The sequence below is a fragment of the Rana temporaria genome, chromosome 5, assembly GCF_905171775.1.
Source record: "Rana temporaria chromosome 5, aRanTem1.1, whole genome shotgun sequence".
In the NCBI taxonomy this organism is placed as follows: domain Eukaryota; kingdom Metazoa; phylum Chordata; class Amphibia; order Anura; family Ranidae; genus Rana; species Rana temporaria.
The window spans coordinates 6671290-6688322 of record NC_053493.1 but is presented as its reverse complement, the minus strand read 5'-3'; the positions used below and the strand labels follow the sequence as shown (position 1 = coordinate 6688322).

The 17033-nt window shown below is 52.7% G+C and overlaps 1 protein-coding gene across 4 annotated transcripts in view; it reads right to left on the bottom strand.

The window, feature by feature from the left end:
* Positions 1 to 251: 251 nt before the first annotated feature.
* The window catches only part of LOC120939771 (ubiquitin carboxyl-terminal hydrolase CYLD-like), a 69931-nt gene continuing 53149 nt past the window's right edge, over positions 252 to 17033 (bottom strand). For all 4 annotated transcript variants that reach the window (XM_040352119.1, XM_040352122.1, XM_040352120.1 and 1 more), the window contains exons 12-16: positions 16778 to 16910; positions 15901 to 16009; positions 7842 to 7960; positions 4354 to 4567; positions 252 to 865 (exon numbers count right to left, since the gene is read on the bottom strand). In XM_040352119.1, the coding sequence (XP_040208053.1) occupies positions 681 to 865; positions 4354 to 4567; positions 7842 to 7960; positions 15901 to 16009; positions 16778 to 16910 (760 nt within the window). In that variant the 3' untranslated portion in view covers positions 252 to 680. The remainder of the gene's footprint in view (positions 866 to 4353; positions 4568 to 7841; positions 7961 to 15900; positions 16010 to 16777; positions 16911 to 17033) is intronic.

Below are 17033 nucleotides of genomic sequence, written 5' to 3'. Positions count from 1 at the left end.
ATTTGACCTCAGGATATGCGGGGCAGCTGACCACATTCAGGCACTAGATTGAGATTCTACAAAAATTAAATCCAAAAATAAATAAATATGGAACAGCATTTCATTTATAGAAAGATACATTTTCAAACATCACATATCTGTATTCACAGACAAGACACTCGTTTCTCTTTAAATGTAGAACAATATCATCATAAAGAGCAACAATGTATCCATTCAGAACCTCCGAGACGGTCCTGGGGGAGGTGCAAGGGGAGGGCTGGGCCGGGGGGCAGGGGGGTCAATTGCCTCTCAGGCCGCCCTAACTTATGTTCAAAAGTACTAACCATAAAACACAACAATTTGCCCAAAGGGCGGCGCTAGAGAGCTGAAAAAACACGTCGTTTTGCCTCTGTTGGCCGACAATTCTTTGACCGTTTGGTATGCGATACAAGTTCGCGGCCAAACGCCCTTCGGAGTCGTCAAAAAATCCTACGCTTTGTCCGATGAAAATGCGACCGCGTGTACGAGGCTCGAGTCTTATTTTGGTAGAAGCAGCAATTTTCTATCCATTCGATTTTTTTTCCCCAGATTAACAAACGCTTGGCGGAGAACGCCGTTTTCATCGCACTTAGAAGTCCTCCAACTTTCCCAGAAGATCCTGAGAAGTAACGGCGAGCGGGCGGCGACGGCGTCACTTTGTCTCACTTGTAGAGCGCCATCCTCTTGGACTGGTACATGTACATGTAGGCGTCGCAGAAGAGGCGTTTGGCCACGCCTTTCATCTCGCGGGGGTTTTGGTTGACGAGGTCTTTCAGCGGAGAAGCCAGGTAAGTGGCCACCTCGGGGCAGAGGCTGACTCGGGGGATGTTGTAGCCATTTTCGCTACCTGCAAAAAAAAGGACAACATGGCGGAAGGTTAATCGGGCCGATCAAACGCGTGAGAAAGCCGTGTGATTGGGCGGCCTTGCTCCAAAAAGTGCAAATAAAACACCAAGGGCTAGATTCAGCAAAGAATTACGCCGGCGTAGCCATAGATACGCCGCGTAAATTCAAAGCTGCGCCGGCGTATCTTCTTTCTGTATTCAGAAAGCAAGATACGCCGACATCAGCCTAAGATCCGACTGGCGTAATTCTCTTACGCTGTCGTATCTTAGGGTGCATTCTCACGCTGGCCCGCTAGGTGGCGCTTCCGCTGTTTTCGGCGTAGAATATGCAAATTACCTAGTTACGTCGATTCACAAACGTACGTGCGCCCGGCGTTCGTTTTTTACGTCGTTCCCGCTTCGATTTTTGAATTTTTTACGTCGTTTGCGTAAGGCTTTTTCGGCGTCCGGCTTCTATGAGGCGCACTCAATGTTAAGTATGGACGTCGTTCCCGCTTCGATTTTTGGATTTTTTACGTCGTTTGGGTAAGTCGTTCGCGAATAGGGCTGGACGTAATTTACGTTCAAGTCGAAACCAATGACGTCCTTGCGACGTCATTTGGAGCAATGCACACTGGGATATAAACACGGACGGCGCATGCGCCGTTCGTACAAAACGCCAATCACGTCAGGTCAACACACATTAACATAAAACACGCCCCCCCTTACACATTTGAATTAAGCGCGCTTAAGCCGGCCCCATTTACGCTACGCCGCCGCAACTTACGGAGCAAGTGCTTTGTGAATACTGCACTTGCTCCTGTAAGTTGCGGCGGCGTAGCGTAAATACGATACGCTGCGCCGCCGTAATATCAGGCGCAGATACCTGAATCTAGCCCAAACTAAACCGCGAGCACTCAAGGGGCGGAAGGATACGACTCTGCTGTTTAACCACCTCAGCCCCCCGGACCATTTGGCTGCCCAAAGACCAGAGCACTTTTTTGGCGATTCGGCGCCGCGTCGCTTTAACTGACAATTGCGCGGTCGTGCGACGTGGCTCCCAAACAAAATCAACGTCCTTTTTTCCCCACAAATAGAGCGTTCTTTTGGTGGTATTTGATCACCTCTGCAATTTTTTTTTTTTTGCGCTATAAACAAAAACAAAAACAGAAAGGACATACGACGGCGTATCTCTCCATGTACGCCGTCGTATGTCCGAATGAGCGCCGTCGTATCTATGCGACTGATTCTTAGAATCAGTTGCGCTTGAATCCGGCCATGATACGACTGACGTAAGTCTCCTACGCCGTCGTATCTTAGGTGCATATTTCCGCTGGCCGCTAGTGTATATTTCCACGTTCAATATGCAAATGAGGTAGATACGCCGATTCAGAAACGTACTTGCGCCCGTCGGATTTAGCTATGCCGTTTACGTAAGGCGTCGGTCCGGCGTAACTTTACCCCTCATAAAGCAGGGGTAAGTCATGTTAAGGTATGGACGTTGGAAACGTCGGAACAGCGTCGTATTTTACGTCGTTTGCGTAAGTCGTCCGTGAATGGGGATGGGCGTAGGTTACGTTCACGACGACTAAGCATTGAGCCGGCGTAACTTAGGGAGAAAATGCGACGTGATACTGCGCATGCGCCGTTGGTTAGGCGCGTCATTTACGTGGGGTCACGATTCATTTCCATACAACACGCCCCTACCAGCCTACTTTGAATTACGCGGGCTTACGCCGGCCCATTTACGCTACGCCGCCGTAACTTAGGGCGCAAGTTCTTTGTGAATACGGTACTCGCCTCTCTAAGTTACGGCGGCGTAGCTTATATGAGCTGCGCTACGCCCGCCTAAACTTAAGCCTTTCTGAATCTGGCCCAATATTTTTTAATTCTTGCTACAATAAATATCCCCCAAAAAATATATGAAAAACGTTTTTTCCTCAGTTTAGGCCGATACGTATTTTTGGTAAAAAAAAAAAAAAACGCAATAAGCGTATATTGATTGGTTTGCGCAAAAGTTATAGCGTCTACAAAATAGGAGATCATTTTATGGCATTTTTATTACAATTTTTTTTTTTTACAAGTAATGGCGGCAATCAGCGTTTTTTATCGGGACTTCGACATTACGGCGGACACTTTTGACGCCATTTTGGGACCTTTGTCATTTATACAGCGATCAAAAATGACTACTGTGTAAATGACACTGGCGTTAAAATTGCTTTTTTTTTGTTTATAGCGCAAAAAAAATAAAAACCGCAAAGATGATGAAATACCACCAAAAGAAAGCGTTATTTGTGGGGAAAAAAAGGACGCCAATTTTGTTTGGGAGCCACGTCGCACGACCGCGCAATTGTCAGTTAAAGCGACGCAGTGCCGAATCGCAAAAAGTGGCCTGGGCCTTTAGCTGCATTTTGGTCCGGGGCTTAAAGCGGGGGTTCACCCTAAAATATCTATAGACTGTTGTATCCAGCATACTGCTGACATCAACAGTATGCTGGATTTTTATTTTTATTTTTTTCAGTCTGTACTTTTTCCGTCGTTTTCACCCGGCTTCCGGGTTCTCGCTCCCCCGGGGAGTAGGCGTTCCTAAGCTCTGCATAGATGATTGATGTGCGCGTCATCGCCTTCTGAAAATATCCGAGGGGGACTCTGCACTTTACGGCGCCTGCGCAGTCGGCTCTACACGGCAAGCGCAGGCGCCATATAGTGCCGTAAAGAGCCGAGTCCCCGTCGGATGTTTTCGGAAGGCGATGACGCGCACGTCAATCATCTATGCAGAGCTCCCCGTCGGGGTAAAGGAGCGACACGCCCACTCCCTGCAAGGAAGAAAACCCGGAAGTGTGGCTGAAGACAACTGACAACGCTACAAGCCTTTATTAAGGCTAGAGATAGGTTAGCAAAAAAGTTAATTTTGAGGGCGAACCTCCGCTTTAAGTGGTTAATGGGCGCTGGTAGGCTGCATTGATGGGCACTGGTGAGGCTGCATTGATGGGCGCTGGTGAGGCTGCATTGATGGGCGCTGGTGAGGCTGCATTGATGGGCGCTGGTGAGGCTGCATTGATGGGCACTTCATTAAAAAGGTGGGGGTATACAAGGGCAGGGCAAAGGGGGTGGAGTCGGGTGAAGCCAAGAGGGGGCGGCAAAATTAGCTTTCGCCTAGGGCGTGAAAAATCCTCGCGCCAGCCCTGCCCTCGGCCCGTTGCCCAAGCAAGAAACTCAAGAAAACTCCACAAGCCACAGCAGGTATAGAGGGGTGGGACCCCCGTGTGGAGACCCCGCCCACCTTCAGACCCCCGTGTGGAGACCCCGCCCACCTTCAGACCCCCGTGTGGAGACCCCGCCCACCTTCAGACCCCCGTGTGGAGACCCCGCCCACCTTCAGACCCCGTGTGGAGACCCCGCCCACCTTCAAACCCCCTGACCCCGCCCACCTTCAGACCCCCGTGTGGAGACCCCGCCCACCTTCAGACCCCCCTGTAAGTGAAATGTCCCCCCTCAGTGGTTTTCTTACCATACCGGTCGGCCATACTATCGAAGAACATCCAGCTTCCCTTCTCCACCCCGTACTTCACGAAAGACACGTAGTGACTGGTCTCTATACACAGCACAGCAAACAGCTCCAGAGTCTCCCGGGGGATCTTCCCGGTCCCCTGTGATTGGAGGAAGGAGTCGGGGATCCTTAGGGGGAGGGGCATGTGATGTTTCCGCTTGCGATGGCTGTGAGCCTAGAAGACGAAAATAAATGGAATCAGCGCACTAGAGAAACGGCGCAATGACGTGTATCCCATAATACTCCATGTCACCACCGAGATCTACACCCCACCCCCCAGTATCCATGTCACCACCGAGATCTACACCCCACCCCCCAGTATCCATGTCACCACCGAGATCTACACCCCAACCCCCAGTATCCATGTCACCACTGGGATCTACACCCCACCCCCCAGTATCCATGTCACCACCGAGATCTACACCCCACACCCCACCCCCCAGTATCCATGTCACCACCGAGATCTACACCCCGCCCCCCAGTATCCATGTCACCCCCGAGATCTACACCCCACCCCCGAGTATCCATGTCACCACCGAGATCTACACCCCACCCCCGAGTATCCATGTCACCACCGAGATCTACACCCCACCCCCGAGTATCCATGTCACCACCGAGATCTACACCCCACACCCCACCCCCGAGTATCCATGTCACCACCAGGGCTGGACTGGGACAAAAATTTGGCCCTGGACTTCATCCAGACTGGCCCACTTCCCCCCCCCCCCCCCCAAGGCCACCCAAGCCCCCTCTCCCCCTTCACTAGCCACTAGCCGTTCTACTTTATTAGAGTAGAATGGCTGATACTGGTACTCTTATAGGCAGTACCAGTATGGAAGCTAGACATTATTTCTCCCGGGGCAAATAATCAGTTTGGTGCCCCCCTTATGGGACTAGATTAGGCAGAGGTGAGAAACTCCCAGGCCATAGCTGTTGAGTCAGCTGTCTGTCCCCTCCCCCATGCTCCTCTGTCCCCCCCCCCCTGCTCCTCTGGTCCTCCCTCTGCTTCTCTGTTCACCCCCGGGTGAGCGCTGCAGGAAGGGAGAGACAGAGGAGCGGAGGGGGGGTGGCGGTCCGCTGTCACTGAAGCCGGCCCACCAGGAAACTCCCTGTAGTCCCAATGACCAGTCCATCCCTGGTCACCACCGAGATCTACACTCCACACCTCACTCCCCAGTATCCATGTCACCACCGAGATCTACACCCCACCCCCCAGTATCCATGTCACCACCGAGATCTACACCCCCACCCCCCAGTATCCATGTCACCCCCGAGATCTACACCCCACCCCCCAGTATCCATGTCACCACCGAGATCTACACCCCCACCCCCCAGTATCCATGTCACCACCGAGATCTACACCCCACCCCCCAGTATCCATGTCACCACCGAGATCTACACCCCACCCCCCAGTATCCATGTCACCACCGAGATCTACACCCCACCCCCCAGTATCCATGTCACCACCGAGATCTACACCCCACCCCCCAGTATCCATGTCACCACCGAGATCTACACCCCACCCCCCAGTATCCATGTCACCACCGAGATCTACACCCCCCCCCCCAGTATCCATGTCACCACCGAGATCTACACCCCCCCCCCCAGTATCCATGTCCCCACCGAGATCTACACCCCACCCCCCAGTATCCATGTCACCACCGAGATCTACACCCCACCCCCCAGTATCCATGTCACCCCCGAGATCTACACCCCACCCCCCAGTATCCATGTCACCACCGAGATCTACACCCCACCCCCCAGTATCCATGTCACCACCGAGATCTACACCCCACCCCCCAGTATCCATGTCACCCCCGAGATCTACACCCCACCCCCCCAGTATCCATGTCACCACCGAGATCTACACCCCACCCCCCAGTATCCATGTCACCACCGAGATCTACACCCCACCCCCCAGTATCCATGTCACCACCGAGATCTACACCCCACCCCCCCAGTATCCATGTCACCCCCGAGATCTACACCCCACCCCCCAGTATCCATGTCACCACCGAGATCTACACCCCACCCCCCAGTATCCATGTCACCACCGAAATCTACACCCCCCCCCAGTATCCATGTCACCACCGAGATCTACACCCCACCCCCCAGTATCCATGTCACCACCGAGATCTACACCCCACCCCCCAGTATCCATGTCACCCCCGAGATCTACACCCCACCCCCCAGTATCCATGTCACCACCGAGATCTACACCCCACCCCCCAGTATCCATGTCACCACCGAGATCTACACCCCACCCCCCAGTATCCATGTCACCACCGAGATCTACACCCCACCCCCCAGTATCCATGTCACCACCGAGATCTACACCCCCCCCCCCAGTATCCATGTCACCACCGAGATCTACACCCCACCCCCCAGTATCCATGTCACCACCGAGATCTACACCCCACCCCCCCAGTATCCATGTCACCCCCGAGATCTACACCCCACCCCCCAGTATCCATGTCACCACCGAGATCTACACCCCACCCCCCAGTATCCATGTCACCACCGAAATCTACACCCCCCCCCCCCCAGTATCCATGTCACCCCCGAGATCTACACCCCACCCCCCCAGTATCCATGTCACCACCGAGATCTACACCCCACCCCCCAGTATCCATGTCACCACCGAGATCTACACCCCACCCCCCAGTATCCATGTCACCACCGAGATCTACACCCCACCCCCCAGTATCCATGTCACCACCAGGGCTGGACTGGGACAAAAATTTGGCCCTGGACTTCATCCAGACTGGCCCACTTCACCCCCCCCCCCCCCGGGTCACCCAAGCCCCCTCTCCCCCTTCACTAGCCACTAGCCGTTCTACTTTATTAGAGTAGAACGGCTGGTACTGGTACTCTTATAGGCAGTACCAGTGGGGAAGCTAGACATTATTTCACCCGGGGCAAAGAATCAGTTCGGTGACCCCCCCTTATGGGACAAGATTAGGCAGAAGTGAAAAACTCCCAGGCCATAGCTGTTGAGTCAGCTGTCTGTCCCCTCCCCCCTGCTCCTCTGGTCCTCCCCCTGCTTCTCTGTTCCCCCCCGGGTGAGCGCTGCGGGAGAGACAGAGGAGCGGAGGGGGGTGGCGGTCCGCTGTCACTGAAGCCGGCCCACCGGGAAACTCCCTGTAGTCCCAATGACCAGTCCATCCCTGGTCACTACAGAGATCTACACCCCACACCTCACTCCCCAGTATCCATGTCACCACCGAGATCTACACCCCACACCTCACTACCCAGTATCCATGTCACCACCGAGATCTACACCCCACACCTCACCCCCCAGTATCCATGTCACCAATGAGATTTGCACTCCAGTACACCCACCTCACTCCCCAACGTCCATAACATAAGTGACATTGTTACTCCAGGAAGCTAAAATATAAACAGAATTAAAATTCACACCGAATATGACGATATCCATTGTGTTCTACCTGCTGACAGCAGAGGGCGCAGTATTGCTTCAGGCCCTGCTGGGAGAGGAGATCATCCTTGAAACAATCAGAACATTCATAGACGGCCAATTGTCCACACACGATGCACTCCCGGGGATCTGCCAGAGACATAATGTAATGAATAATGATATATATGCAGGATCCTACTTCTATATAATGGTATATACACACACAGGATCCCACTTCTATATAATGGTATATACACACACAGGATCCCACTTCTATATAATGGTATATACTCACACACAGGATCCCACTTCTATATAATGGTATATACACACCAGGCCTGGACTGGGAAAAAAATAGGCCCGGGCATTTTGGATTGAGCAGCCCATGACATGATAACCGGCACCTCTGGCAGAGAACATGGGGGGAGGTGGAGAGCATGCGGGAGGTGGAGAGCACAGGGAGGGCAGTGGAGAGCATGCGGGGAGGTGGAGAGCACAGGGAGGGCGGTGGAAAGCACAGGGAGGGCGGTGGAGAGCATGCGGGGAGGTGGAGAGCACTGGGGGGGGGCAGAGAGCATGGGGAGAGGTGGAGAGCACAGGGAGGGCGGTGGAGAACATGGGGGAAGGTGGAGAGCACTGGGGGGTGGCAGAGAACATAGGGGGAGGTGGAGAGCACTGGGGGGGGGGGGGTGGCAGAGAGCATGGGGGGAGGTGGAGAGCCCTGGAGGGTGGCAGAGAGCACTGGGGGGTGACAGAGAGCATGGGGGTGGTGAAGAACACTGGAGGGGGGTGGCAAAGAGCACTAGGGGGGTGGCAGAGAGCATGGGGGTGGCGGAGAGCACCAGGGGGTGGCAGAGAGCACCAGGGGGTGGCAGAGAGCACCAGGGGGTGGCAGAGAGCACCAGGGGGTGGCAGAGAGCACCAGGGGGTGGCAGAGAGCACCAGGGGGTGGCAGAGAGCACCAGGGGGTGGCAGAGAGCACTAGGGGGTGGCAGAGAGCACTAGGGGGTGGCAGAGAGCACTGGGGGGTGGCAGAGAGCACTGGGGGGTGGCAGAGAGCACTAGGGGGTGGCAGAGAGCACTAGGGGTGGCAGAGAGCACTAGGGGTGGCAGAGAGCACTAGGGGTGGCAGAGAGCACTGGGGGGTGGCAGAGAGCACCAGGGGGTGGCAGAGAGCACTAGGGGGTGGCAGAGAGCACTGGGGGGTGGCAGAGAGCACTGGGGGGGATGCGGAGAGCATGGAGGGAAGTGGAGAGCCCGGGGGGGTGGTGGCAGAGAGCACTGGGGGGAGGCAGAGAGCACTGGGGGAGGCAGAGAGCACTGGGGGGAGGCAGAGAGAACTGGGGGGGAGGCAGAGAGCACTGGGGGGAGGCAGAGAGCACTGGGGGGGTGGCAGAGAGCACGGGGGGTGGCAGAGAGCACTGGGGGTGGCAGAGAGCACTGGGGGTGGCAGAGAGCACTGGGGGAGGCAGAGAGCACTGGGGGGTGGCAGAGAGCACGGGGGGTGGCAGAGAGCACTGGGGGGTGGCAGAGAACTCTGGGGGAGGTTGAGAGGACTGGGGGGGTGGCGGAGAGCACTGGGGGGGGGGGTGGCGGAGAGCACTGGGGGGAGGCGGAGAGCACTGGGAGGAGGCGGAGAGCACTGGGAGGAGAGCATGGAGGGAAGTGGAGAGACCAGGGGGGGGTGGCGGCAGAGAGCACGGGAGGTTGGCAGAGACCATGGAGGGAAGTGGAGAGCACTGGGGGGGGTGGCAGAGAGCTCTGGGGGAGGTTGAGAGGAGGCAAAGAGTATGAGAGGTGGAGGAGGAGCAGTGGGGGCGGCTGCATATAAAAAATATTTTTCTCCATCTCCCTTCTGCTGTATTGGAATGCCTGCTTCTCCTCTTGCAGCCTCAGGCATTCCAATACTGCAGAAGGGAGATGGAGAATTTTTTTTTTTTATATGCAGCCGCCCCCCCTGCTCCTCCTATCCAGGTTACAGGAGGGGGGGGGGCTGCACTCACGTTTTCTGCTATCCGGGCCGGTGTTGTAGCAGCAGGTGTCCGCTCTGGCTCCTATCCCCTCGCAGTCACGCCCCCCGGACGTGGAGAGGCCGAAGGCTTCTCATCTGGCTCCTCCCCCCTCTGTGTTAACGTCCAACCGGGCGGCCGCGGAGAGGCTAGATGAGAGGCGCGACTTGCAGCCTGGCAGCCTCTCGGTGGCCGCAGCCCACCGGCCAGTCCGGGCCTGATACACACACAGGATCCTACTTGTATATACAGTGGGGATCGAAAGTTTGGGAAAAATCTCCAAAAGGCATCAAATTACAGATTAGACATTCTTATAATATGTCAAAAAAAGTTAGATTTTATTTCCATCATTTACACCTTCAAAATTACAGAAAACAAAAAAATGTCATCTGCAAAAGTTTGGGCACCCTGCAGAGTTAATATCTTGTACTGCCCCCCTTTGGCGAGTATCACGGCTTGTGAACGCTTTTTGTAGCCAGCCAAGAGTCTTTCAATTCTTGTTTGAGGGATCTTTGCCCATTCTTCCTTACAAAAGTCTTAGGCCCCGTACACACGTCCGAGAAACTCGACGGGCAAAACACATCGTTTTGCTCGTCGAGTTCCTTGTGAAGCCGCCGAGGATCTCGGCGAGCCAACTTATCCCCATTGACTAACGAGGAAATAGAGAACATGTTCTCTTTTTGGCCCGACGAGATCCTCGTCGGTTTCCTCGGCGAAAAGTGTACACACGACCGGTTTCCTCGGCAGAATACGTCTCCCATCGAGTTTCTGGCTGAATTCTGCCGAGAAAACCGGTCGTGTGTTCGGGGGCCTTCCAGTTCTTTGAGATCTCTGGGCGGTCTGTCACGCGCTGCTCTTTTAAGGTCTATCCATAGATTTTCAATTATGTTGAGGTCAGGAGATTGTGAAGGCCATGGCAAAACCTTCAGTTTCCGCCTCTTGATGTAATCCCCCGTGGATTCTGAGGTGTGTTTAGGATCATTATCCATTTGTAGAAGCCATCCTCTCTTTAACTTCAGCTTTTTCACAGATGGCATCAAGTTACCATCCAAAATTTGCTGAAATTTTATTGAATCCATTTTTCCTTCTACTCGCGAAATGTTCCCTGTGCCACTGGCTGCAATACAACCCCAAAGCATGATTGATCCACCTCCATGCTTCACAGTTGGACAGAGGTTCTTTTCATTAAATTCTGTGCCCTTTCTTCTCCAAAACGTACCTTTTGCTCATTCCGGCCAAAAAGTTCTATTTTAACCTCATCGGCCCACAGAACTTGTTTCCAAAATGCATCAGGCTTGTCTATATGTTCATTTGCAAAGTTCAAACGCTGATTTTTGTGGTGAGGACGTAGAAGAGGTTTTCTTCTGACGACTCTTCCATGAAGACCTTGGCCCGGATTCAGCTAGAATTGCGCTATTTTTACGGAGGCGCAGGGCAACGATTTTGCCCTGCGCCCCCGCAATTTTTTTTGCGCTCCCCTCGATTCACGGAGCAGAAGCTCCGTAAATTGCGCGGGCGCAATTTAAATGATCCCGTAGGGGGCGGGAATCGTTTAAATTAGGCGCGTTCCCGCGCCGATCGTAGAGCGCATGCTCCGTCGGGAAACTTTCCCGACGTGCATTGCGGCAAATGACGTCGCAAGGACGTCATTTGCTTCAAAGTGAACGTGAATGGCGTCCAGCGCCATTCACGATTCACTTACGCAAACTACGTAAAATTAAAATTTCGCGACGCGGGAACGACGGGTATACGTAACATTGGCTGCCCCTGCTAACAGCAGGGGCAGCCTTACGCAAAAACCGCCGTACGGAAACGACGTAAATTGCGTACGCAGGGCTCGCGCAACGTTGTGAATCGGTGTTAGTATGCAATTTGCATACTATACGCTGAGCACAACAGGAACACCACCTAGCGGCCATCGCAAGAATGCAGCCTAAGATATGAGGGCATAAGAGCCTTATGCCGCGCAGATCTTAGCCTGCAGTCGGCGTAACGAGGTTCCTGAATCAGGAGCACTCGTTACGCCGGGGCAAGTAAGCGATTGCGCTGTGTAACCTATGGTTACACAGGCGCAATTGCTTCTTGAATCCACCCCCATATTTGTACAAGTATCTCTTTATACTGGAATAGTGTACCACAACTCCAGTGTCCGCCAGATCTTTCTGGAGGGATCGGGCAGTCAAACGTGGGTTTGAATTGCTTTTCTCACAATCCTGCGAGCTGTTCTGTCTGATATTTTTCTCGGTCTTCCAGATCTTGCTTTAACTTCCACTGTTCCTGATGACTGCCATTTCTTAATTACATTCCGAACAGAGGATATTGACATCTGAAAACGCTTTGCTATCTTCTTATAGCTTCTCCAGCTTTGTGAGCGTCAACTATTTTCACTTTCAGTTTTCTAGACAACTGCTTAGAAGAACCCATGGTGCTGATTGTTGGGGGAGGGTCAGATGAGTCTGGGCATTTAAAACCTTTGAGATTGACATCACCCGGTCTTCCCAGACGATGATTGAGAACAATCCATGACACTGGAAGGTCTCAGCTTTGCAAAGGGGGCAGTGCATGCTAGAAATTCTGCAGGGTGCCCAAACTTTTGCAGACGCCATTTTTTTGTTTTATAAATGATGGAAATAAAATCTAACTTTTTTTGACATATTATAAGAATGTCTAATCTGTAATTTGATGCCTTTTGGGGATTTTTCCATCTTTCCTTGGCTTCGTTATGCACATTAACCACTTAAGGACCGCCTCCTGCACATATACATCGGCAGAATGGCATGGCTGGGCACAAGCACGTACAGGTACATCCTCTTTAAGTGCCCAGCCGTGGGTCGCGTGCGCGCCCACGACCCGGTCCGAAGCTCTGTGACCGCGGGACCCGATCGCCGCTGGAGTCCCGCGATCGGTCCCCTGAGCTGAAGAACGGGGAGAGCTGTGTGTAAACACAGCTTCCCCGTTCTTCACTGTGGCGCCGTCATTGATCGTGTGTTCCCTTATATAGGGAAACACAATCAATGACGTCACACCTACAGCCACACCCCCCTACAGTTAGAAACACATGAGGTCACACTTAACCCCTTCAGCGCCCCCTTGTGGTTAACTCCCAAAGGCCCCTTTCACATTGAGGCATTATTCATGCCGTACAGCGCTAAAAATAGCGCTGCTATACCGCATTAATAAATCTTGCCCTGCAGGCTTCAATGTGAAAGCCCGAAAGCGGGGTGTTTACCGCTCCTATTACGCGCCTTCCCATTGAAATAAATGGGAAACCGCGGTAATACCGCCCGCAATGCACCTCTGCAGAGGCGCATTGCGGGCGGTATTAACCCTTTTTTGGCCGCTAGCGGGGGTTAAAACCTCACCGCTGGCGCCCGAATATCGCGGTAAATACGACGGTATAGCAGCGCTAAAAATAGCGCGGCTATACCGTCACCGCACCTCCGTTGCCCAATGTGAAAGCAGCCAAACTGCAATTGACATTTTCACAGTACACGGTGCATTTTTAATGCATTTTTTGCTGTGAAAATGACAATGGTCCCAAAAATGTGTCAAAATTGTCCGATGTGTGCGCCATAATGTCGCAGTCATGAAAAAAATCGCTGATCGCCGCCATTAGTACAAAAAAATATATATATATATATTAAAATGCAATAAAACTATGCCCTATTTTGTAAACGCTATACATTTTGCGCAAACCAACCGATCAACGCTTATTGCGATTTAAAAAAAAAAATGGTAGAAGAATACGTATCGGCCTAAACTGAGGAAAAAAATATATTTTTTGGGGATATTTATTATAGCAAAAAGGAAAAAATATTGCATTTTTTTCAAAATTGTCGCTCTATTTTTGTTTATAGCGCAAAAAATAAAAACCGCAGAGGTGATCAAATACCACCAAAAGAAAGCTCTGTTTGTGGGAAAAAAAGGACGCCAATTTTGTTTGTGAGTCACGTCGCACGACCGCGCAATTGTCAGTTAAAGCGACGCAGTGCCGAATCGCAAAAACTGGCCGGGTCCTTTAGCTGCCTAAAGGTCCGGGTCTTAAGTGGTTAAGGGGAACCCCGCCATCAATTTAAAAAAAAAATGACGCGGGGTTCCCCCCAAATATCCATTTCAGGCCCTTCAGGTCTGGTATGGATTTTAAGGGGAACTTCACCCCAAATGTAAAAAAAAAGAAGTTCCCCCAAAAATCCACACCAGACCCTTGTCCGAGCACGTTACCTGGCCGGCCGCAGAAAAGAGGGGGGACAGAGTGCGCCCCCCCTCTCCTGAACCGTACCAGGCCACATGCCCTCAACATGGGGAGGATGTTCCCATGTTGATGGGGACAAGGGCCTCATCCCCACAACCCTGGACGGTGTTTTTGGTGGGGTCTGGGAGCAGGGGGCTTATCAGAATGTGGAAGACCCCTTTACCAAAGGGGACCCCCAGATCATGGCCCCCCCCTATGTGAATTGGAATTGTACCCCTACCATTTCACGAAGGAAGTGTAAATAGTTGGAAAAAACACACACACCGTAGAAAAAAGTCCTTTATTAATAAAAAATAAAATAATAAATCCAGCGGTGGTAATCCACTCGGTCCCGGCTCCCCGCTCCAACGTTGTCTGTATCCAGCGACATGTGATCTCCTCTCCGGTCCAGTGATGAGAAGATCGTCCAGAGCGCAGCATCGCCGGCCTCCTCTCTCTGCCGGACACAGCCCGGCGAATGACGCGGTTGAAGCTGTGACATTTCTTTTATTGGTGAGGCGGGGCCACCCGTCACGTGACCCAGCCTCCCCAATAAAAGAAATGTCACAGCTTCAGCCGCGTCATTCGCCGGGCTGTGTCCAGCGTAGAGAGGAGGCGGGTGATGCTGCGCTCTGGATCCCGGAAGATCTTCTCATCGCTGGACCGGAGAGGAGATCACATGTCGCTGGATACAGACAACGTTGGAGCAGGAAACCGTGACCGAGTGGATTACCACCACTGGATTTATTTAACATTTTTTTATTAATAAAGGACTTTTTTCTACGGTGTGTGTGTGTGTGTTTTACAACTATTTACACTTCCTTCGTGTACCCCATTACCAATTCACATAGGGGGGGTCCAGGATCTGGGGGTCCCCTTTTGTTAAAGGGGTCTTCCAGATTCTAATAAGCCCCCCGCCCGCAGACCCCCACAAACCACCGGGCTAGGGTTGTGGGGATGAGGCCCTTGTCCCCATCAACATGGGGGCATCCTCCCCATGTTGAGGGCATGTGGCCTAGTACGGTTCAGGAGAGGGGGGGGGGGAGCACTCTGTCCCCCCCTCTTTTCTGCGGCCGGCCAGGTTAACGTGCTCGGATAAGGGGTCTGGTGTTGATTTTTGGGGGAACTCCACGCCATTTTTAAAAAAAAATTGGGGTGGAGTTCCCCTTAAAATTCACACCAGACCTGAAGGGTCTGGAATGGATATTTGGGGGGAACCCCACGTAATTTTTTTTTTTAAATTGACCTGAAGGGCCTGGTAATTGAATTTGGGGGGCCGGCTTGTGTTCCCTGGGGCAGACCTGAGCATGTCTGTTGCCGGGTTGCACCTCCTTTATGGGGAATAACTTTACGCCGGACGTACAACTTACGCGCATGTCGCGTAGCTTGCGCCCGGCACACGCACGTTCGTGAATCGCCGTATTTCCCTCATTTGCATGTTTGAATGGCTAATCAATGGGAGCGGCACCTTGCGCCCAGCCTAAATGTGCGCCCACCCTACGCCGGCGTAAGCAAGATACGTCGGCGGGGTGTAGCCTGGTTTTAGGCGCATATCTGTTCGTGGGTCTGGCGTAACGTGTTGTACGTCGGCGTAAGTGCTTTGTGTGCTCTGGGCCAGAGTCTGCATTTACACAATAGCGTTGTGCGCAAAAGTATTCATACCCCTAAAATTCCCCACATCTTCTCATGTTACAACAATTATGAGCCACCTTATGTTGGTCTCTCACATAAAATCCCAATAAATCCCATTTACGTTTTTGGCTGTAACATGAGAAAGTGCGGGAAATTCCAAGGGGTATGAATACTTTTTCAAGGCACTGTATTGAAAGCGACGTTTCCCGGGTACTCACTATCCAGCAGCAGATCCGTGACGTCCAATTCCAGGGAGGGAACAATCTTACTGAACATCTTGTAATCCTTTCCGAAACGCGGCATCTGGATGATGAAACACGACGGGACCTGCGAGGAAAAAACAGGCTCTGTGATTGGCTACGGCGGCCCCCTGTGATCCACCATACCAGGAGTGGTCTCCAAACTGTGGCCCTTTGCTTGCTTTTATCTGGCCCTTGGAGCAAAATTCCATCCACCGCAACCAATGATGGGACACTATTCCTCCCACTGACACCAAAGATGGGACACTATTCCACCCACTGACACCAATAATGGGGCACTATTCCTCCCACTGATGGGACACTATTCCCCCCACTGACACCAATGATGGGACACTATTCCTCCTACTGACACCAAAGATGGGACACTATTCCTCCCACTGACACCAATGATGGGTCACTATTCCTCCCACTGATACCAATGATGGGGCATTATTCCCCCCCACTGACACCAATGATGGGACACTATTCCTCCCACTGACACCAATGATGGGGCTCTATTCCTCCCACTGACACCAATGATGGGACACTATTCCTCCCACTGACACCAATGATGGGGCACTATTCCTCCCACTGATACCAATGATGGGACACTATTCCTCCCACTGACACCAATGATGGGACACTATTCCTCCCACTGACACCAATGATGGGACACTATTCCTCCCACTGACACCAATGATGGGACACTATTCCTCCCACTGACACCAATGATGGGACACTATTCCTCCCACTGACACCAATGATGACTGACTAGGTAGTGAAGGAAGGATGAGGGTGACAAACAAAGCCATATTACTTTCCCCTCCCCCAATCATGATATGCTCGGTGGGCTCACCTCGGCCAGCTTGAGGTGGGAGTGGTGGAAGGATTGCTCCAGAAGCTGCTGGACATTGGGAACGGTCATTTCCTGCTGCTTCTCTATGAAGATCTGGTAGCAGTAACACTCCTGGACGCCTTGATCCCTCGACCTGTGGGGGGGGGGGGGTTGGAAGACCACAAAATGACAAGGAGGAACAAACCGCCAAAACAACGCCCCCGCCAGGGACACCCTATAAATACAAAAACTCCCTGTTGGCGGCGGCGAGGGCGTG